The sequence below is a fragment of the Saccoglossus kowalevskii genome, chromosome 5, assembly GCF_978046115.1.
Source record: "Saccoglossus kowalevskii chromosome 5, keSacKowa6.1, whole genome shotgun sequence".
Classification (NCBI taxonomy): domain Eukaryota; kingdom Metazoa; phylum Hemichordata; class Enteropneusta; family Harrimaniidae; genus Saccoglossus; species Saccoglossus kowalevskii.
In genome coordinates, this window is record NC_140645.1 from 34,198,633 (window position 1) to 34,223,677 (window position 25,045).

Here is a 25,045-nt window from a genome sequence, read left to right on the forward strand (position 1 = left end):
CAAAATATGTTTTATAATCGTTGGAACTTTACTTATTGTGTAAAATTCCTCTGTTTAAATTTCATAGTGTATGGAATGCTTAGTTGTAATTCTGTTTCAAAAATGATACACAATTATTGGTTTTGACATCAAGTAGTCGACTTTTACAAAATGTTTTACTTTTGAAATAATTCATAACAATGATGTTTTACTACATGTACAAAACAAAATATTAGGGTATGATGTAAAGGTGGGTGGTAAAAAAGCGTATCATAGGTGTCAAGTATTCTTCAAAGCGTACTTCAGGGACTATTTATAAATGGGAACTATACAAGTCGGGTACCCGTTTGTTTTAAAGATGTCAACTGTTGTTGCTACATGTTTTAGGTTGCTAGCTAGTTAGGTTACATGAAAGTTATTTTATGCAAATAAAGTTGTTTAATAGAGTGAGCGTTTGTGCTGATATCCACTAATTTGAAATAATATATTTCTTTCACAAATTAATCTAAAATGACTACATATACATAACTGCATTAAGGTCACAGTATACATTAAGGAAACTATGAATTGCTCAACTATTATCTAGAATATGTTCAAATTGAAATGCTATATTTAAAACCCAAATATGCATGGTGGAGTTATTTATCACCTTGAATAGCTAAATAGTAGAAGACAATATTTGTAAAATGTATTCACTTCCTTCTGACTAGAACACGTGAGAGTCAATGCAATGCAAAATGTAATAATTAATGCTATACAGTTGTATTTAGTAATACACAAGTAGAATCTTACAGTAAGCATGTGGGGGAGATTGAAGATGTTGGTGAGCAGAACAACAGTTATTCGCACTCAGTATAGATGGCTGATGTTATTTTCTTTTGTTGATCTTTATTACAGGACAATCTAGAGCGCAAATTAATAACATGCTGTGGTATTTAGCAGCACAAATCTGCTGCTAACTGCACATGAACATGTACGTTGACTACAGAATTATTAGAATCCATGGTGAATTAAAGAGAATTATGGCTTCTAAAAATAATTATGGTTTTATTTCCTACATGTACAGTGTTAACTATGTTAGGATAATACAGAAATATCATTTGCTTTATATACATATCTGCAATGCATATGTTATCACCTGTGATCCCAAGTCAAACATAAACAGCAAATGAATTCCTTGGTGTAGTTTGTAATATGAAATGGCCATGATAATTAAAATAAGTTGTCAGATGTTACGTAAGTCAAACAAATAAGCATTAAGAATTAGTTTAAACATAAGACACACCGATTTTAGATTTTTAGACTGCGAGTTGTAGAAACAGTGACACAGGGGGGGGGGACTAGAACCCTTGTATGTCAGCAAAATGTCCTTATCAAAAGGCAGGAAATAGCGTTTCAGAGAGTCTATATTTCAGAATTTAGCAGATCCCGCCTTCCCTTGCAAAATGCCGTGCTGCTGCCTCTGAGAAAACAACTCTGATATCTAAAACTCTCCTTAACATCAGCAGATGAAAACACTTGTCATGAATGGAGGTCAAAGTTCAACCATTGAAAATACATTCCATGCTAACAATGTGCCTGTATATAAATAGGTCTGTGGGGAAAAAAACGGGGAATTCCCTTGAATAATGAATAAGTTCCGAAAACTGATATTAACGTATATCAGTTGCATTGTGGTTGTTCATGTGAAATATATAAGCCGAATAAACTGGTGGCGGTATTGAAGAGTTTGCTCACGGGGGCGCCGAGTTGCAGAAATCTAATTTGGATATCAAAGGATATTGAGGACATGAACCTAAGTAGCCAGTCTTCACTTCATTCATACATGACCCTTATAACCACTCAATGACACTCGGAAGTAAATGCATGTTAAATAAATGTATTATTATAATGAACTAACATTTTGAAATAAACAAATGTTCTGCATGCAAGAAAATAGGCCAATGGGATGTTTAACGGTTTTGAAAATTATTGAATAATATAGAAGTTTTGAAAATATTTAACTGGGGATGAATAACATGGTTACGGTCCAATAAACTGTGAAAACAAACACAGCTAAACTCGCAAAAGTTGGAATGTTCAGGTATAATCAGCCATATAACTATCATGATTATATTTCCATGTGTCTAGATACCGGTCACTGATACGAGTTGATAGCTGGTTTCCAGTGAAGGGCTGGGTGATATCACTCAATGCTCGCTCATAACCTGTTATCATTATCTCCACGAGGCTGTGGGGCTAGAGGTTGACACGTATTCCATCTGTGTGTGTCTTTACTTGGCTGAAAAGTTTAAGAACACCCCGATCCCGGGTACTTGATGTAACGCTTAAGAACACGAGAATTAAGCCGTTATATAATCACAAAGGGCATTCAATTATTAATGTAAGTTTGTAATTGGGTTTTAATCATCGGTTCTTGTGTGGTTTGAAGGTCGAAGGATAGAGAAATTTTTTTACACATGGTTTTACACTCATAAATATTTTCAGCGTATTGGCCATTGAGTCATTTTCAAAAGAACGGCCAGACTTGAAAACCTTGTCCCACACACTGTCTAAAAACGTGGTCAGCTCAATTTGTCAGCTCCACATATTATATGAACCGTCAATGAATTAAATGCATAAAATAATTGAACAGTTGTTTTCTACATTATGCTTGGTGATGAGGAGGCAATATATTTAATCGGTGAAAACGTGTTTATCCCAGTAAAATGTCACATTTTCCATACTTTGGACATCCCAAAATAGCTTAGAAATACAAACTAAGTTTGCACACCAATAAGTTAATTAGGATACTCAATAAGAACACTAAAGCCACAAATGAATCTCAAAACAAGTATAATTAAGACCGGATAGATTACAATATAGATGGACACATAGAGTACTGGAGAAGTACTGATGATGCCTGTTAAAAGAATTGTGAATCTTCTTTTGTTATGAAGATTGGTGTTCATAAAGAATTGAAAGATGGTGGTCGTCATGTGACCTCATGCTTAATATGTGTCATAAAGATGACAACAACGTGTATAAAATACATTGTGGTTATAAAAGGGGGCAAATTGTCTCCTTGGTAATTGAAGCTAAGATCCTGCCAACTATTTATATTAATGGACTCTTTGGCTATCTCTATTGCTTGCATCTCCTGCATATCTTGGTTACATATAATTATAGGTATTACATGGACAAAGTTATTTTATAGATTCACATCTCTATACAGTATAAAAGTTGACCTACTGTACTTATAAACTCATGGTTGATTGCAGGTACATTAAATGATTGTTTCACAGATCCCTTATCTAAATATGCAGATTTAACACAAGTGCGATGCTCATACTTGTTTACAACTCTGGAAAGACAAGACTACCAGGTGTGCGTGTGATTTACATAACAAATGATGTTTACAATTGTGTAAATCTACCAGGTGTGCATGTGATTTACATAACAAAAGGCGTTTACAATTGTGGAAGGGCAATTAAAATCTACCAGGCGTCCATGTGAATTACATAAGGATGTTTACGATCTACTGAGTTGCCTACGTGAGACAGCTGTTAGCAAGACCACAGTCTGAGTGGCTCTATCTGAATTGACTGTTTCGTAACTACTTAAGGCCTAGAGAACAGTGTTGTACTGCTAGGCAGACATTAAATCGCTTTATTTAATACTACTGGAACTCGAATTAAAACTTTCAGTATGAATATTGTTAATGAACTTAAGGTAGCGAAAGAGGAAACACAAGTTATAGTTTAATTGAAATTAGGACTTTCCTCACCAGTTACTAAGCATGCAGTTATAGCATAATACGATCATATATGTTTAAAGAAAAGTGTTGAAAGATGACATCTTCAATAGTTATGATAGTCAAAAATTTGTTTCCGTACAAACTCAATAAAATGTTTCTTTGAATTTGGCTACTTATAAACAGCTAATTCTACTATTCTGATCATACTTTATAAAGATACAAGTATCAGATCTGCGAGGACTGCTATATCGTAAAAAAATGAATGGTTGTTTCTAAAAAGTTCGTCGGAAGTGGGTGCTAACTTGAACAAAATGGCGTAGCGCGCATTTTCATTTATTCAAGCCCTTTTGTTATGTTGAACAGCGTCAACAGTGCGATCGGTTCTCTAAACACAGGGCGGGCCACCATGACAGCATATATTTACTCACGGGATATATATGCCAACAAGTACAGATATGTTTGCACTACTGTCTGCCTATGTAGCGTTATCGGATTCATTATAATCAATTAGTAGTTTTGGCAATGCTCACAGAGAACCACAGGTAGGATTGTGTTGCAGAGTGGTTCTAGATAGAGAAGGCGGTGATTTCATGTAACTACTAAATTTGCGTGACGACCCTTTCCAATGCCACGAGCTGCGGTCAACAACTTACGGTTTACTTTGAAAGAAATGCCTCTTTTCCGACCCCGGAAAATGCACTTATAGTGGATTTATGCACTATCACTGCCAATTTCATTTACAGACTGTTATTCTACCATGAACCAGCGTCTGTATCCAGGATTTCCATCTCATTGTTGTCGTTGCTGTCGTCTGAACTGTCTGTGTAACCGTGACAATAACTCACGACACTTTTGTGCGTAGAACTTTTGTTGTAACTGTCGATAGGCTCGTCTTCAAACCACTCTGCAGACTGACTACAATATTAGCCCAGGTCACTTTCATTTAGATTTCTTTAACGGCTTCCGACATTTTTCGGCCGCCAGGTTTCTTCATTTTTTAGAACTCCTTCCCATGATTATATTATGTTATTAAAACACAAAGATGTTAAAAAGACAGTAATGTTTGTGCTTCGATCACGATCGCAAAACAGACACTATTTATAGATTACACAGAATATAATAACGCTGGATGGTCAACAAATCCGTATGCAACTTTTAAGTCTTCCGCCTGTCATTGTTAGTGCTAAGGGTTCAAAATTACCATTGATCAATGAGACTAGGGACGAGATTGATGCATTTATTTTGGGGTTTGGGCGATTTGCTGCATTTCAGAAATGGCCGGGTGATAGTTGGGTTATGAATCTTAGTGCATTATTGACAGGCAAAGCTTGGTATGTGTTTTCAGCATTGTCTGTGGCAGAGTCCATAGATTACAATGTTGTAAAGGCAGCTTTGTTGGAGCGCTATGATATGAATGAAGAAGGTTATAGAAAGAGATTTCGAACTAGTAGGACAGAAGATGGAGAGAGCATTTCGCAATTTGAAGGTAGATTAAGCAGTTATTTTGACCGATGGGTAGAGCTGTCTGGAGTTGATAGGAGTTTGGATGGAGCTAAGGACTTAGTGATGAGAGATCAGTTGATGAGTACTTTCGATAACGCGTTGAAAGGTCACCCAAGTTAGTTAAAAAAAATGGCCGACTCAGCTGATAAGTTTAGAGATATACATAGACAGATTGCTTGTCAAACCAGGGTTTAGATGCTCGTTGATGTGTTTACTATTGCAACATGTTTCAACAATACTGATCAACCAAAATGTCTACATTCCATCAGATTGTTCCATCAAATGGTTTTAACTTAGTGGTTAAGTTTTCTTGAAATGAATTCCAATCTGTATCGTTTCATATATCCGGGTTTAGCTTAATGAGCTTAGGCTTCTGAAGTTAACATAAGTAATGTTGAGTTGGAGAAGATTGGGTTTTGTACATCTTATTTTATACGGTTTTCATATTTGAGCTTGGGTAGAACTCTTTTTCGTTCTGTGTCTTATTTTCATTTATAGACATTACACTGGGGTGCAATATGACGTGTTAAGTTTGTCATTTTAAATTATTCAATTAGATCCGACACTTTTTTCCAGGCCAAGAACTCAACAATTTTTACATCTTATTTAATACTGTTTTCATATTTGAGCTTGGGTAGAACTCTTTCTTGTTCTGTGTCTCATTTTCATGTATATACATTACACTGGAGTGTAATATGAAGCGTTAAGTTTGTCATTTTAAATTATTCAATTAGATCCGACACTTTTTTTCCAGGCCAAGAACTCAACAATTATTGTTCATTGGACAAAACTTTGCTTTATAACGTAGTTGTCCACAGTTTTCCAAAGTTGATCTTCTTTTCATGACGTCATACATTTTGAACAGTAAAATAGAGAAAAAGAGTAAAAGCATCCATGAGGTGGTATATTTTGTATATTAGGTTCATAATGGTTTTTTGCATTATATTTTCTTAACAAATGATTTGTTTTGAAGATTGATACATGCATAGAAAAACTACATTGGAGCAAAGCAGTACGTCTGTGAAACGAACACTATCATGCTCCAGAAACCGATCAATGTCGCTCATTCATATAGCTGACATCTCCTCTTGGCCAAATGTGTACAATCTCATACCAGATTCGGCCAATCCTGTACCAAATGTGTCTAATCCTATTCCAAATGTGTCCAATCCCATACCAAATGTGTCCAATCCTATACCAAATGTGTCCAATCCTATACCAAATGTATTCAATTCTATACCGCTCTTTAAACCAAGGAAATTCATAGCACAATGGCTGTATCTTTGAATGGACAAAACAAAGGAATATACGCTGAATGTATCCATTCCTATACCATATGTATCCAATCCTAAACCAAATGTGTCCAATCCTATACCAAATGTGTCCAATCCCATACCAAATGTGTCCAATTCCATACCAAATGTGTCCAATTCCATACCAAATATGTCCAATTCTATATCAAATGTGTCCAATTCCATACCATATGTATCCAATCCTAAACCAAATGTGTCCAATCCTAAACCAAATGTGTCCAATCCTATACCAAATGTGTCCAATCCTAAACCAAATGTGTCCAATCGTATACCAAATGTGTCCAATCCCATACCAAATGTGTCCAATTCCATACCAAATGTGTTCAATTCTATACCAAATGTGTCCAATCCTATACCAAATGTGTGTCCAATGCGTTCAATACTAAACCAAATTTGTCCAATTCCAAACCAAATGTGTCCAATTCCAAACCAAATGTGTCCAATTCAAAACCGAATGTGCCCAATTCTATACCAAATGTGTCCAATTTTACACAAAATGTGTCCAATCCTATACTAAATGTGTCCAATCCTATACTAAATGTGTCCAATCCTATACTAAATGTGTCCAATCCCATACCAAATGTGTCCAATCATATAGCAAATTCGGCCAATCCTATACCAGATGTATCTAATCATATACCAAATGTGTCCAATCCTATAGCAAATGTGTCCAATCCTATACCAAACGTGTCCAATACTTAACCAAATAGTTTTTGAGATGAACACTATCATGCTATACGAACCGGTCAATCTCGTTCAATCATAACTGTTCATTCATATAGCTGACATCTCTATTATATTCTTACTATCTCCTCTTGGGCAAATGTGTAAAATCCTATACCAAATAAGTCCAATGCTATACCAAATGTGTCAAATCCTATACCAAATGTGTTAAATCCTCTACCAAATGTGTCCAATCCTCTACCAAATGTGTCCAATCCTATACCAAATGTGTCCAATCCTATACCAAATGTGTCCAATCCTATACCAAATGTGTCCAATCCTATACCAAATGTAATCAATACTATAGCAAATGTGTCCAATCCTATACCAAATGTGTCCAATCCTCTACCAAATGTGTCCAATCCTATACCAAATGTGTCCAATCCTATACCAAATGTAATCAATACTATAGCAAATGTGTCCAATCCTATACCAAATGTGTCCAATCCTCTACCAAATGTGTCCAATCCTATACCAAATGTGTCCAATCCTCTACCAAATGTGTTCAATCCTATACCAAATGTGTCCAATCATATAGCAAATGTGTCCAATCCTATACCAAGTGTGTCCAATCCTATACCAAATGTGTCTAATCCTATACCAAATGTGTCTAATCCTATACCAAATGTGTCCAATCCTATACCAAATGTGTCCAATCCTCTACCAAATGTGTCAAATCATATAGCAAATGTGTCCAATCCTATACCAAGTGTGTCCAATCCTATACCAAATGTGTCTAATCCTATACCAAATGTGTCTAATCCTATACCAAATGTGTCCAATCCTATACCAAATGTGTCCAATCCTCTACCAAATGTGTCCAATCCTATACCAAATGTGTCCAATCCTCTACCAAATGTGTTCAATCCTATACCAAATGTGTCCAATCATATAGCAAATGTGTCCAATCCTATACCAAGTGTGTCCAATCCTATACCAAATGTGTCTAATCCTATACCAAATGTGTCCAATCCTATACCAAATGTGTCCAATCCTCTACCAAATGTGTCCAATCCTATACCAAATGTGTCCAATCCTCTACCAAATGTGTTCAATCCTATACCAAATGTGTCCAATCATATAGCAAATGTGTCCAATCCTATACCAAGTGTGTCCAATCCTATACCAAATGTGTCTAATCCTATACCAAATGTGTCCAATCCTATACCAAATGTGTCCAATCCTATACCAAATGTGTCCAATCCTACACCAAATGTGTCCAATCCTATACCAAATGTGTCCAATCATATACCAAATGCATTCAATCCTATACCAAATGTGTCCAATCCTATACCAAATGTGTCCAATCCTAAACCAAATGTGTCCAATCCTATACCAAGTGTGTCCAATCCTATACCAAATGTATTCAATCCTATACCAAATGTGTCAAATCCTATACCAAATGTATTCAATCCTATACCGCTCTTTAAACCAAGGAAATTCATAGCACAATGGCTGTGTCTTTGAATGGACAAAACAGAGGAATATACGCTGCCAGGCGTTGAGGGCAAGTACTTATGTCAGTCATTAAAGAGCAGTAGTCGTCGCGCCTTGCATGCGCGAGATATGGGTCTCCTATAAACAAAGATTGCGATTTTGACACTTGGGCACTCCAGGGAGCTGTAATGTAATGCAAGTGGTGCAAAGAGCAAAACTCGTACTAGTGATTTCAAATGGGTTTTAATTTCGCTGATTTATCATTTCAGGCATATTCAGTGGTTTTTAAATTCACGGTTTTATCATTTAGATAATGTGTTCTATGCTAAATTTTACATATTCACTGGGTTTTAATTTAGCGCATTTTCCAGTCAGCGAAATAAGCAAAATTAAAACCTAGTGAATAATTAACCCTTTACAGTAGGTAATATTTTTCCGATTTGGTATACTTGTTCAACCCCCAGTTTCTGATAGCGGACCTCTAAGGAGATCAAAGAAAAAGCGAACTGTTCTTTTACATTTAACAACCGAAATAACCTGAACATTGTGTTAATAATATGCTCTTATGTAAGTGACAGAGGTGTTTCTATGGTCAAAATACTGAAACGAATGAATGAAAATACCTAGGATTGTATTGAAGGCAATATACGGATATTGAATTTTGATAAATCAATATACAATGCAACTGTCGGCTTACATGTGCTTTTATCTAATAGAACAAATACGGTACCTGTTTTATTTGGAATAAACAGTGATGACAGAAATAGTACTTTGGTATAAATATGCATATAGAGTTTGCTACTATCCAGGTAAAAAAATAAATGGTCACACTTTTGAGCACTCGGGGGGACCTCCCCCCACCTCCCTGCCCAGTTACGTATCACCCCCCCCCCCAACGGGGGGGGGGGGGCAATGACGTACCCCACAAATAAATAATGACGTACCCCATAATATCCATGGTGTCGACGCCCGGTTGACCTTTCGCTATATCATTGCGCCCTCTTGTGTCGTCGCCTGGAAATGCCATTCAAATGAACTGATATTTGCATTGGTGTCGCGATGATCTTGGTGTAAACAACGGATGAAAGTGAACTGTGAACTGCAGCTGTTGTTTCTACATATCAGGTCAGTGAGAAACGTGTGTTTACTTGTATATCAGTGCAAAATAACTCACATCTTCGTACTCATCTATAATTCGGCTGATAACCAAAAATCGTCATCGTATTCGTAATCAAAATGGCGACGCGGCAAATTCAAGTTTTTAAAATACGCATAAAAATGTAGAGTATTTCATTGACCGATATCATCGTCAAATGTGCCGTGGTTGGTAAACGGTGATTAAAATTTGATGAGCCAATTAGATTTTCGAAACTTTGATTGCTCATCAAATTAAGGGTTGACCAAATTATAAAATCATGGGGGGGGGGTACTTGCAAATTAATTATTTCTTGTTTCCCCAATTCCAGGCTTTCTAATGATCAACCCCTGAGTGAAACAATAATGTACTTCCGGTGACGGCACGGATCTAGAAGCCGTACCTACACACGAATTGGTGACGTCACAAAATACATGACCTTCAATCGGGGTTGTTTCCTCGATATATACGAATTGGTATATACAAATTACAATAAAGATACTTAAGACATTACACATAAGGTAAAACAAATCATGTGACAATATAATGATAATAACGGTAATAAATCCTAGCTTAACAGTTGAACAGAACGATCATATAGTCAGTCGGGTGACACCGAGGGTCACGCACTTGTTGCAAAATGGCCGTGTGGTTGAAACTGGATCATGGCGTGACGGGCGAGGAAGACATCATTAAACACTCTCAAAATCACAATAAAACGGCGAAGTGGTTGCATGTTACGGTGTAGCCAACATGGGAAATAAAAAAACGCTCAATACAAACGACATGGGTTCGAATCACACGAGATACACACTCACCAGAACCGAAGCAATCAGGAACGAGCAATCGTTTTGGCTTTTCCGTTCAACTCATCGGAACACTGGAGTAGTTAGAAAAATGAACACCACTTAACGACCAACGTCGTGGCGTGGTACACAAGCGTGCCCTCAAAATAAAACAAAATTAGCTTGAAAAGACAGTGGGTTCGAGTCCCGCTCAGAGCTACCGTAAAAACGTAAATCAAATAAACTGAAATCTCTCAAACCGTAAACAAGTAAGCAAAGAACGTCGCGAAAAAATAATAAACCTCACAAAACTCCACCATACAAAACTGAATGAATAAATAATAAAATAACTTACGTCTTAAACTGGACGACGAGCAATTTGTTCAACAAGCAATTTGTTTCCAGTCACAAGAGATAAACAAGACCCAAGTCAAGGTAAGTTTTGTTAAAGTGTCGATGGCGTTCCCTATATTACGAAAACAATTCAGGCAACAGACGAATATCTTCTGTGGTGTTGTGGAATTTATACTGTGTCTGCGGAATTGTTGATTGAGGGTTCGAAGTCAGCAGTTAACATTTTGTTAGAAAGTTTCACAATTAAATCAAATATTCAATGATACCAGTATATTTATTTCATTATTTTAACAACTTGCAATGGTGTTAGTTGGTCAAACACGAGTTCTTACACTTAAATAAGTATCAAATATTAATTAAAATCTGTGCATTGTATTTATTAATCACACTTCAATATACGATTAATTAAAATCTGTGCAATGTAAAAAAAAAAAAAAAAAAAGTATCAAATATTTATCCACACATTTATTCTCTCAATTTAACAACCTTGTAGAGGTGGAAATTAATTAAACAACAGGTATTTACTCACAAATATAATGGTCAATATTTGTCCATACATTCATTCTGTCAATTTAAGAACTTTTAAATGTTGGAATTAATCAAATGAGAGTTGTCTACACCAAAATAAGTTTCAAATGCTTGTCCCTACATTTATTCTCTCAATTTAACAACTTGTAATGGTGTAAAATTATTAAATGAGAGTTGTCTACACCAAAATAAGTCTCAAATGTTTGTCCACACATTTATTCTCTCAATTTAACAATTTGTAATTTGTGGAAGTAAATTAAATGCGACTTTTCTACACCAAAATAAGTCTAAAATATTTGTCCGCACATTTATTCTCTCAATTTAACAACTTGTAATGGTGTAAAATAATTACACGAGAGCTGTCTACACCAAAATAAGTATTAAATATTTGTCCGCACATTCATTCTCTCAATTTAACAACTTGTAATTGTGGGAATTAATCAAACGAGAGCTGTCTACACCAAAATAAGTCTAAAATATTTGTCCGCACACTTATTCTCTCAATTTAACAACTTGTAATGGTGTAAAATAATTAAACGAGAGCTGTCTACACCAAAATAAGTCTAAAATAGTTGTCCGCACATTTATTCTCTCAATTTAACAACTTGTAATTGTGGGAATTAATCAAACAAGAGCTGTCTACACCAAAATAAGTATTAAATATTTGTCCGCACACTTATTCTCTCAATTTAACAACTTGTAATGGTGTAAAACAATTAAACGAGAGCTGTCTACACCAAAATAAGTATTAAATATTTGTCCGCACACTTATTCTCTCAATTTAACAACTTGTAATGGTGTAAAATAATTAAACGAGCTGTCTACATCAAAATTAATCTCAAATATTTGTCCACACATTTATTGACACAATTTAACCACTTGATAATAGTGGAAATTACTTAAACGCGACTTGTTTAATCAGTTGACATCAATGCAACTTACCCGCAGACAGTGCACAACAGAATATCATTATTGAGCAAATATAAACAGGAACGTGTCTTGGCATTAGGTTTAGGGTCGGGTCAGGTATGGGCAACGGAATTATTAACAGGAACGTGTCTTGGCATTAGGGTTAGGGTCGGGTCAGGTATGGGCAACGCAAATGGCAAACACCCAATTGGCAAAATGTACACTAACGGGTTATGCCATGTATATAGTTTACACAAGTAAAAACACAAAATTGCCAATTTTTTGGACAATTGTAACTCAATAATAGAAATATGTTGTATTTCTATATATATACACACTATATACTCTTATCAAATGCAAACACAACCAGTCAATCCATCGTGGTCTTGTGGGTCAGTTCTCTACATAGTGATCAGGAGTAGCTGGGTTCAATTCCCTTGCCTGCCCATCTTTTTCTCGCAAACCAATTTTATTTGGCAATAAAGCTAAATATGACAACAACTTATTCAATTTGCATGACTACCCACATAGCTCAGTTGATTTGTACTATGTCAGCAATGTGAGCGATCGCTGGTTCGAATCCAGTATGTTTAGTTAGATTTTTGAATGCTAGTGAAGACAGTGCTCCTATGAATAGGACTTAAATCCTATCTCTTGTGTGAAGACACTCGTGGTACAGTGGACAAGACAGTGCGCTGGGAACTCAAAGATCGCAAGTTCGAATCACGGATTGGACACTCCTACAAAGACATGAAAAACGTTAAAACATAAACAGCGGATTCAAAAACTGAAGTCAGAAAAACAGAACACAAGAATACTACCTACCATGGAAGCCAGTCGAAGTCGACGAAGAACGAACACAGTTGACAGCTGTAGGTCACGTGCAACAACAGACACGAGGAGCATGACTGCTCTCCAAATGGGTCCCTTCTTTTGTATTGACCCCCTAATGATTACTGATCCCCCTTTCTAACTCTTCCCCCAAAAATAATATATCGCCCCTTTTAAAATGTATTGACCCACAAATTAATGAATATTCATGAGCACAGAAACTGCTACGTCATGAATAAATTAGCATAATTAAAAAAAATTGCATAAAGTGTAGGTACGTCTTCTGGAGTCCTGCCCCGGTGACTCATAATGAACCCTCTTACCAAATTGCCAATTGAACTTTCAAGTCATAAAAATATTTCTTGAGCTGCGCACTTCCGTGCTGCCGTACAATATTTTTCTTCATGAAAATTTCCTAGCAACATCAGGTGACAATGTGTCTGGACCCCAAATACACTAAAATTACTGTGGAATACTTTATTTTCGCTGGAATTAATTTTCGCTGAAAAGGCATTTTGAGCATTTTATATGGAATTTATTTTCACTGTTTTTTGATGAGTTTAATGTGAAAAATATGAAAAAAAGTATATTCGCTGGATTTTATTTTCACGGAATAATCCTTCAGTGAAAATAGCGAAAATAAATTCCAATCGAAAATAAAGTATTCTACAGTACTCAAAAATTATTTTAATGACCATAGATACACCATTAAAACGGCACAGAAACCTTCCGATATGGCGTTTCCAGGTCGATCGCCTGTGTGTGCTTCCTCTTGTTCATTTTTTCTAGAAAACCCTGCTAAATATACTGTAGAATACTTTATTTTCGCTTTGAATTTATTTTCGCTTATGGGGATGATTCTGTGAAAATAAAATCCAGCGAATATATTTTTTTTCCTGTATTTCACATTAAACTCATAACAAATCAGTGAAAATAAATTCCATACAAAACGTCCAAAAAGCCTTTTCAGCGAAAATAAAGTATTCTACAGTATACGAGAAACAAAACAAAATGAAATATAGTATGCAAATAAGTTTGCTTATATAGTAAATAATTTGGATTGCTGAACACATGGTTGTTAATATATTTTTTTAAATATCACCTTCTTCTTTTGAAAAGTTTGCTAGTATACACCTGTTATCATTTCTAGTACAAACATATTTATAAATTTCAATTCTAAATGAGAGGTTTCTATTGGCCAATGGAATTACATTGGCACCCCACCTCCAGTACATGTTGATGTCTGACCTGGCTTTAGTTGATAATTTCGACTAGCTCAGCTCACACAGAAAAATATTCCTCTGTGACGTAAATGTGAACCAAATCTGATTAAAATACATGTAAGAACCTAGTTTGGGCTTTTTTTTTGTTTTTTTTGTGTTAATATATGTTTTCATATATATATTTTTTTTATTTATTTGCTGGTATTTTTTAAAGTTTTGGTAATCATGAAAGCCCACACACTTAAAAAAATACCAGCAAATAAATTGAAAAATAAAAGAATAAAATATATGAAAAAAATAGGAATGACAACAAAAAAGAAAAAAAAGCCCAAACTAGGATCTTATTTTAATCAGATGATGTGAACCATACACTCAATGATTAGCTGGTTGTGTTCAACTGTCATTTAATTATTAGTAAAAAATTAATGAATATTTCTTTTAATATTAAGTGTTGCATAGAATGGCTTCTTACAATAAATTTGATTTTGAAAGATAAATTGATCAACCTGGCAATTTATTCATAGAATATATATTACTTAATTTCTAAACATGCCACTGATATTGTGATATTTCAAGCCATTTTGAAATCTTTTCTATGCCGGAACTTGTTTTTGTGACTGCTATTTTTTCTACCCTATAGCTGAACATTTACAAGTCTGAAATGGATTTCTTTTTTTTGCAGATAACAGTCAAAATGCAAACTTTAAAATGTTTGTACAAGAAGACTGCTACATTAAAAGATTACATTTTATTATTAGACAAAGATAATAAACTGTTACAGCCATTGGTTCAGGAGTCTGATAATGCAGAGTAGGTAGTATTCATTGTGGGTATTAATCGATAATAAATCTTCTTAATGTTGTGAGATAAATTTCTGTGAGTCAGAAAATTGTGAATTTTAGTAGCAATAAACTGATTTCCTTGTGAAACTGGCTTTCAAAGACTTTACCAAATGTCATCCTTACTATTATTAGATAAATAGATAGTGATGACATCATTTGAACTGAAACACAAGAAATGATGACATCATTTTCACAGAAACACAAAAAATTATGACGTTGTTTGCACAGAAACACAACAAATTATGACATCATTTGCGTAGAAACATAATGAATATCATTTACAATGCAACATGCAAAAAGACTTCACTTGCACTTTAACAAAAATATGAAATTAGTTTAAAACACAGAATGGTGACATTATTTGCATTGAAACAAAAGGATTGATGACATCAATTGCACTATTGGATAAAATTCTAATATTATTTGCATTGAAACACGAAGAATTACATCACTTGTACTATAACACAAAGAATGATGACATCATTATCATTGAACATTATCTATGCACCAAAATGCAAATGTTGAAATTTGCACTAAAGAATTTGCATACAAAGAATGACTAACTCGGTTACATAAAATGCACCTAACCATGTACCACAATGCACCTTGGAAGTACCATATTGTACCATAGGAGTAAAACCATGCACCATGGGATCACCACAATGCACCATGGGATCACCATAATGCACCATGGGATCACCACAATGCACCATGGGATCACCACAATGCACCATGGGATCACCACAATGCATCATGGGATCACCACAATGCACCATGGGATCACCACAATGCATCATGGGATTACCACAATGCACCATGGGATCACCACAATGCACCATGGGATCACCACAATGCACCATGGGATCACCACAATGCACCATGGGATCACCACAATGCACCATGGGATCACCACAATGCATCATGGGATCACCACAATGCACCATGGGATCACCACAATGCATCATGGGATCACCACAATGCACCATGGGATCACCACAATGCACCATGGGATCACCACAATGCACCATGGGCATATTGTAACAGTGATGTCTCTCATAAGATAAAATAAAATAAAATTGTCCTTTTCTTCAATTTTTCAGATACAAATATTTTCTGCAGTCAACAATTGTTGGTTGGAATGAAAACTACAAAGGAGAGTTTACTTTTGAACAGTTTTCTTATTTAAAAGATATCATTTCAAGATTAGATCCAGTAAGTTTTTTTCCTTTCCAATGATAAAGTCAATCCCTATTTCCTGAATACAGAACTGATACTGGCCTGCATTTACTAGTGTAGCAGCCACAGAACTAAACTGTGTGTATTTGTGAAGGTGTTTTTTTGTGCCACATATATGTATGTTCCTCCAGATTTAGTGCCTTTATTCATGCTTGTATTTTAGATCATATTTAAAATAGATGATGTTTTTAAGTTTTATTATCAGCAAAATTTAGTTTGAAGCCATTGTGTTGAGTTTTATGTGTTTGTTATAAAGATAAAAGGTATGGTATTCTCAAGATATCTGCTTTGCCAAAACCCAAACATCACCTTAGCAGATACTAGCTTTGGTTGAGTTTTTCATCATTCTTACCATGTCATCAAATCACTGAATCAAATAGAGATTATATTATAAATCTATATTCTATGTGAAGCAATTTTAACTAAGATTAGTCAAACATTACGTACTTACTAGGTTAGTTGTGCTTAGCACACTACCAATGCAGAATTCAAACATCAAAAAATTGATCTATTGCAGTGAAAAAATTTAAATATTTTATGATGAGTACAATGTGTCCGAATTTGATCAGTATATCTCATAAATGCTAAATAAAAATATGAATATGAATAAAATAAAAATGAAATAAAATATGAATTCGTCTTATTTAAACATTGTTTGCTGACACCATTTTTCCAATTGTATTCTCCAAATGCCGAAATAATGAAATTTATTGCAATTACAGTATTTAAAATAATCTTTATTTTCTGATTTCTTTTTAGTTTCAGTGCAAAAAGAACTCAGCTACCAATATGAAGACTGATGTATGGGAAACACTATTAGAACGGTATGGCTGTTTATGACCTTTGACTTGATGGCACTCCATACTTCCTTTCCTGGCGTTCGCAATTTATTCACACATATTACATTTATACACAATATTTATTAATAATAACAGATTAATATTATATCAGATCGACAGTTTAATTCAGTCTATGAAAACTTCAGAACTTATTCTGTTGAGCTGAAAACCAGTATTCGGCAAAATTAAAGTACAGTTCTTAATTGGACTGAGAAATACCCAAAAGTTTCAACTGATATCTTTCTATTGATTGGGTGTAAGGTGAGTATAGTTACACTATGAAAAATGTCTATCACCTCAGTGAATTTGTAAACTTTGCTGTAATGTCACAAGGACCACATTACAATTGTATTTTTTCAGAGTTGGGGATGATGTCATCACTCATCTATTAAAATACCCAAGTATGTTTACGTCAACAGTTGGTAATTCATTTATTCAGATTTCAGGTAAATATATTGTCTTTTTATCGTCAGTCCAACACACATGTACATAATGGTGCTCAGCAAAAAATTAAAGGCAGTGGTTGTCATGCTACGCTTTTATGGAATATGGTTTTGACTATAAAAATAAAAGTGATATCAAGGTTTTACTAGGTAGTTTCTGGAAGGATTTGAAACATAGACGAATTGTTAAAGAAGATAAAGTCAGTATTTAGTACACATCATGTCCAGATCAAAACTCGCGTTAAAAAAAAACTTTGTGCTTGTCACTGGGAAGACACAACAAAAAACCATACATTGATATATTGATCCTAAAAAAATTAGTAAATTAGTTATAAGAAATTGTAATTTTCTAAAAAAAATAATAGTAAAAACAAATTTTAAGGAAGTTGTTTTCCACATTAGTTTTTTTCTTGACTTCAGAAGCTCCCTACATCCACATACAGTATTTATTTTTATCTTAAATACCTCACTCTCCAGCAGTCACTAAGATGACAACTCGATTTGCAAAATTTGATTATGACTTAAGATTCCCATAAAAGCAGTCATGTTAGAGGGCACACGGTCATCAAATCCAGGAACAAAAATAGCACACTGGAGAATCACTTGATGTGCATTTCTAAATAGTAGACACGTAACTGAACCCTGGACCTCTTGATATATTACATACAACGCATCAATATTAATATGCAAATGCATAAAATGATGTCAGTCTCTAAAATCATCAGATTCATATGTCTGTTTTTCATGGCAGGTGCTGATATTCATAAATTGAAAAGCAGTGTTTCTTCTGAGAGGTGAGTTTATGTTATGTCTTGTGAATGTGCGTGGCTTTTCTCACACTAGAATAGTAGAGGTTCATGAACAAATCTAAAATAGGTAAAGGTTTGTTAATAAAGAAACTTAGTATGCAATGTAAACAATAGCATGTATTGTTTCACTAGGAACTTAAAATCCTAGTGAATATGCTTATCAAATCTTCTGAAGTTAATCCTTTCACCACAGAACTTACAATGTACTTGCCCAAATTTGTCTGCAATTTTTCCTTATATTTCTGGAAACCAACGATTAAATTTGAATAAATTTTTAGTTTTTACTCAAAAAAGAAAGTGCAGACTATAAACAGGACTATTTTGTGAATTTTGATGAAAAGAACTGGAGGTGAAAAGGTTAAACCATGGAGGTAAAAAGAGAAGGAGTCACAGCCAAGCTTAGATCAGAGGTACCAGGATGGTTGCCGCTGTTTGTACATAGATCAGGGAGTTTATTTGCCGAACGGATCAAGGAGAACAGTTTCCTCTTAGCGCATTGAGGATTACCACATATTAGCATACTACGGACGCCTTCGGCAGCACTCGGCGATTTTCGTGACAATTCTAGTCAAATTCATATAAACAAATATGGCGACGATCGATAACGCGCACGAGTTTGACTACGATGCTGAAACTGCTATATCCTTAAATTCAGAAGACGTAAACGAAATCGAAGAGCATATTACAGACGAAGAATTTTTTGCATATGCTGTGAACGAAATGATTGCACAAAAACAAAAAAATGCAGCGATTTTCTTGTACATGGTGTATAAAGAAAATTGACGCACTGCCATAGGAAGTATGACATACACGGGATATAAACTTCAAAAAGTGTCATTTCGAACCTCAAAATTCAGTCTCTGGTACAACGCGGTGCGGTCCATGTCATGCATCATTGCAAGGAACATTAAACGATTTTTATTTTGGACTAAAAAACAGTACTAGCAAGGTTTCGAAACATTACAATATTACCGATTCAAAAATACAACGAAAAATGTGCTGAAAAACGAAAAATTACATAAACTTAACATGAAATTCTGGGATTTTCAAAATCCTAACTTTCCCGTTCTCACAAACACCATTCCTCTACGTATAAAAGATCTGCGCATGCTTTATGTCCTTTGGCTTTTACTGCGACACTGTAAAACAAGACTTTGGAGTGCGTACTGTACGCAGCAACACTTGAGAGAAATGACGCGTCGGCGACGATCCTGAGGTGAAAGGACGATAAATTATAGGATTAAACTTGGTTAAAACAAAAGTTCAGGAGGATTATTTTGGCTGTGACTCCTTCTCTTTTTACCTCCATGGTTAAACCCAGGGATGCTGCACTGTCTGTGTTTTGAAAACACACATACTAAACCATTCAGCTAAGTGACTGGTTATATTGTAAATGAGTGAGGCAGTTAGCTGACTGACTGAGTAGGAGTATTCAGAGATGTCTACCCAGAGTAATATTAGTTCTATTATTTAAATTTCAGCAATATAGACAAAATGAGTATGTTTTATGCTAAAACAACAAAAGAAAAACTTCCAAAGTCATGTAAGTAATTTATTTATAATTAATATTAATTCACAGGACTTTATGAGGAACATGGTATCTTGGACCAAGGGTATCTGGGTTGGTCACAACACATCTGTGTTAGCTTCATAACATCTGGGTTCCTCATGTTTATGCATTCAGTTCTCATTTTGCTTGTCTTTCCAAGCACAGCAGAAAATTGAAATTTAATTTATTTCATTGATTTATTTTTGAATGCTCGTCAAATAGAATACTTTTGGATTTTTTTTTGTTTTTAGTTAAATTAAGTGAATATAATGCATCTATAAGTGGTGCTTTAAATCTATTGTCCTCAATATATACCAAAGAGAAGTTGTACAAAAAGACAAAGAACAAAAAGGTGAGAATTATACAAAAATAACTATTTAATAATGATGAATTCATAATTTGTTAGTTTTAAATAACTGTTATATGAATAGAAACTCATGATGTCAGGGTTTGCGCTAGTTGGTCAGCAAGACGAGTCTCACTTCTTGAAATTTGACCCTGGACAACTTTATTAGAGACTGGACCCCAGCATGCCTGAAAAACTGGCTCCCTCTTCAATAATTGGAGTCAGGGAAGCAAAATATGGGGTTAACGCAATCCCTGTGATGTTGTTATAAATTTGAACAAATAAAAACGAAATTATACAACTGAGTATAGTACCGACTGAATCTACAAAATGAAACAATTTTCATTCCCACCAACGACTGTTGTCTTACTGAATATTGTTCAATAGTTACACCTACATATTCACAATTGGCCAACTACTGGTAACTTCATCCTGATATTTTGTTTAGTTTGCTCACAACTCTTTTGCATTTGTCAAGTATTAGTTATATGACAGGACAAAATAAATGTCATTGTCTCCTTCAGTGTTATTTTGACGTAATCAGCTGAGGTTAGCTTGACCCAACTTATTCCAACACATACATGTAACAAACCAGTCAGAAAATATGAAAAAACATAACTTTCTAATAAAACAGCAATTACATTTTCTTTTCTTAACATTGACATATGCTGTCTTGTTTTGCCGTGTTTCTCATGCTGTTCTTGGTATTTGGGTATTTGAATTTCTGAATATCATAGAGCAATTTTTAACACCCCTGTTGCTACTATAATTTTGTGCACAAATTTGTTATTTTATTCAGTTTTAAACTAATCACTAATAATTGCATATAAATCTGTAAATAATTGAAACATTCCAGGTACAAAGAATGCATCCAAGATTTTTAGAGTTGAAAAAATTGATGATTAGACTTCTACAAAAACATCGGTATGTATCTTGCTATGACAGAATTCGATATTATTTATGAATGTAGATTTAAATCCTTTTTTTAACAGAATTAAGTATCACCATTCTGTGAAAGGTGACAAAAGTAGGAGGTTGTAAAACGGTGTCACAAGTCATCACACTGTATTGACCATATGTCATTGCACTGTATAGTATATCATATCATAATAACCAAAATGTTATTAAAGCGGGGGAGTCGTCACCTGCGCATGCGTCAGATGGCCATAGCGTGTCATTGTTTATAAACAAGCGTCTACCCATGAACCTTTGCTTTTTTAGCGTGTGTTGTTATCGGCGCTTGGGAGTCGATTCCCGTGCATGCGCAGATGATGGCCCTCTCGCTTAAATACAAGTAGGAAAGTATATTTACAGATCTTTTGAAATCAGAAATAAAAATTCCTTATAAAATCATTACTATCGGTACTTTCATTAACTACCGGTATTACTTTTATCTTATTATTAACTAACTCAACTTTCTTTTATTACCTTATTGCTGTAGACTAATAAGAAGATTGTATATCTAAGGATGCAATAAAGATTATTATGTAAAGTCATCGACAATCAAATGTATTCCACATAGTGACTGTGTTATAACAAATCAATGCTGTTAAATATACAATAAAACCATCTAAGCACTACTAATCACTAATCACCAATAATCACCAATAAACTTAAAATAATAATTTGTAATATAATAAAATAAACAAAATTAATAAACCGAAAGTATTCATTCAATTTGAAATGTTGATCTAACTAAAATTTAACATGTTGTTTTCACAGACATTGTAATTATCATATCTTGTTGAACCGATACTGTCCTGCCTCAAAGTCAAAAAGTAAGAATGTTTTTATTGAATTGTAATTATTATGAATATAGACCTAATTTGTATTTTTTGTAAATTTTATATCATGTAGTACTGAACTAAAATGTACTTTCTGATAACAAATTAACATGCATGGGGATGTTTGTGCTATGCATATGCACATAGTACCTAGGTAGCTGGCTATGCATATTCAGATAGTGCTAAGGCGGCTGCATTGCTTTGCATATGCAAACAGCACACAGACAGCTAATGATCTACCAAAGTTCACTTTCAAGCAATTTGCTTGATACTGGATTCAGCTGATTACCCCACCCTGGGCGATCTCATGGAGGATTTGATTTTTTTTTAGAAATGTGTGGACCTCAAGATCACCCAGGCGATCTTTTGGCAGATATTACCAACCCCATCTTGTCTGGAAAAATAACCAAATAAAAAAAAAAAAAAAAAATATGGCGACGGTGGGACACCCATCACGAAATTACGTGGATATAAAGAAAAGCAGGTCAACTCGATTAGTAAATGTAAAACAAGTGCCTATTAACTTTGTTACATTTATGGCATAAAAATTAACAGTACTAGTATTATAGCTTGGGGTGGGATAGAGTCTGCATTTCATTCATTATTAATTGAATAACAACTTAGGAATCACTATTTCTTTCCTGTCTGCATAATAAGACATTTACATAGTCAAAAAATCAAGAATTCATTCAGACGAATCACAGAAAATAAATACCAATGTGATAGAATGTGAAAATCTAATGAAATTAATGACAAATGTTCAGAACACACTGATAAATTTCATTACTGGATTAGTTAATTAAAAATCATTGTCAAAGTCCTGATCTGGATCTGTGCTGTCCACAAAAACCTGCAGAGCTGCTGTGATATCCTCGTTGTCTGATACATCTGTAATTTCATTTTCGCTAAAAGAGTCCATAAAACTGAAGTCATCGCTGGCATTATCGAGGGTAGTTTGATAAATACATGTCTTGTTCACCATTGCATTTGCTATATTAGAAGTGCATCTCCAAATGAAGCATGTGTGTATAACCAAAATCACAAAATTGCTAAATTGTGAATTATTAAAATATTGCCGGTATTTATTTTATACAAATATGTTTTTTCTCATTTGGTATCACAAAAGTAATTTTAGTCCCCATTTTGAGGAAGTCCAAATATTAGAACTTAGAACCTCACGTACATTATGAAATACATTACATATGCACTTCCACAATCTAATAAATGATGGCTGAATGGTGGCCATTTTTGTGCGAAAATTAATCAAATCAAGCATTTCTGCAATTCTGGATCTCACTGAAATTCAGTTCAATTGAGATATGATAGTATATTTACTGCTCTTTTCATACTTACATGAAAAAAGTCAGCATAAATGTTGTGTAGCTAAAATGTATATTACAGATGTAGTTGTGAAGCATAAAATTAAAGAGTCGTTTTTTGTTTAACTAAACTCTACAGAAAAGAACTTTCTTATACATCTCAGAGTTCATTTTGAATTGAACTTTGTTGTTTTTTTCACTGAAGCCAATATTTTGAAACACCAAGCAGAAACAAACATAAATCATTCAAATAAATCCTTACTTATTTTTGTCTTGACAGAATCACAGAACAGAGAGATCCGATGCAGAATTCTTTTATCTAAATACACTAGATCACATGATGTATATTGTTATATTAGAGCGGTTGTCTACAAACTTATTCCCAGGAAGTTATGGGGCTCTAATCACAACAGGGAAGCATTCCTGAGGAGTATCCTTTTGTATAAATTATTCACAAGCATATCTTTGAGTTTTGAATGTCATTATTTTACTTTGCCTTAAGTGTTGGTGCTACATTTTGCATATTTTTGACCACCTTATAAGAATCATTGCAGTTACTCTGCCTGTGTGTGTTATTTTGCACGGATGATGCATGGAGCCCTTTTGGTAGACATATACATGTACATTTGTTTGTACTGAACACAGATATCGTCAGTGCTTGTTAATAATTGTAAAAAAAGTATAGCCTGTGTTTTTTGTCAATTGTCACAATAGTAGTGTACATTCTTTGTTTTGTAACCTTGCGTCTGTAAGTCTGAGATTATTGTTGCAAAATTAACAATTTTCAATTTTCTTAATGTATAAAATAATAGATGTTAGGAATTTCCTCAATCTTGGGCGATATGAGAAATTCAGTTCTAAGCAACTGATGTACAAGATCCGAATATCTGATATTGATTGGTGCAAGACATCTAGTAGTCATGTCAGTCCACAAGAGTCATTGGAAAGAGAATTTATAGTACAGAAGCTGCTCACGTGGTTACTCACTCATGTAATAATGGTCATTCTTAAAGTATGTATCCCAACTTAAGGCTAAAAAAATTGTTTTTCATTTTTTTTTTTTCAATTTTGCATACCAGTTATGTGCGCCACCTATGGTGGAATGAGGTAAATATTTTCTGTTTCAAAGTATATTTTGTGGATTCCAATAAATCTTTAGTGTATGTATTTAAAAGCACATGTTAATAATACGGTATATCTTGTGGGATTGAATAATCTTTAATCTAAATCTAAATTAAAACTGCATCATGATGCTGATTGTCAGTCATCATCAACTCCATATTTTTTTATTTCAAATTTCTTATTTTGATGTATATTTTTGTTATTTTTGCTAAAAAGAGATATTCTCTACATTACCTTACAAAGTCTGATTGCTTTGATATTTGAAATGAAGGTACCTCAGGTAACCCTCTCTCAGTTTTG

General features: G+C 34.4%; 1 protein-coding gene across 1 annotated transcript in view; it reads left to right on the plus strand.

The window, feature by feature from the left end:
- The first annotated feature begins 9,738 nt into the window (after positions 1-9,738).
- The window catches only part of LOC102801535 (telomerase reverse transcriptase), a 36,582-nt gene continuing 21,275 nt past the window's right edge, over positions 9,739-25,045 (plus strand). The window contains exons 1-12 of the mRNA XM_085499682.1: positions 9,739-9,816; positions 15,139-15,266; positions 16,399-16,510; positions 17,294-17,358; positions 17,734-17,819; positions 18,568-18,610; positions 20,107-20,168; positions 20,426-20,526; positions 21,377-21,444; positions 22,243-22,298; positions 23,904-24,053; positions 24,436-24,635. Of these exons, the coding sequence (XP_085355808.1) occupies positions 15,151-15,266; positions 16,399-16,510; positions 17,294-17,358; positions 17,734-17,819; positions 18,568-18,610; positions 20,107-20,168; positions 20,426-20,526; positions 21,377-21,444; positions 22,243-22,298; positions 23,904-24,053; positions 24,436-24,635 (1,059 nt within the window). The 5' untranslated portion in view covers positions 9,739-9,816; positions 15,139-15,150. The remainder of the gene's footprint in view (positions 9,817-15,138; positions 15,267-16,398; positions 16,511-17,293; positions 17,359-17,733; positions 17,820-18,567; positions 18,611-20,106; positions 20,169-20,425; positions 20,527-21,376; positions 21,445-22,242; positions 22,299-23,903; positions 24,054-24,435; positions 24,636-25,045) is intronic.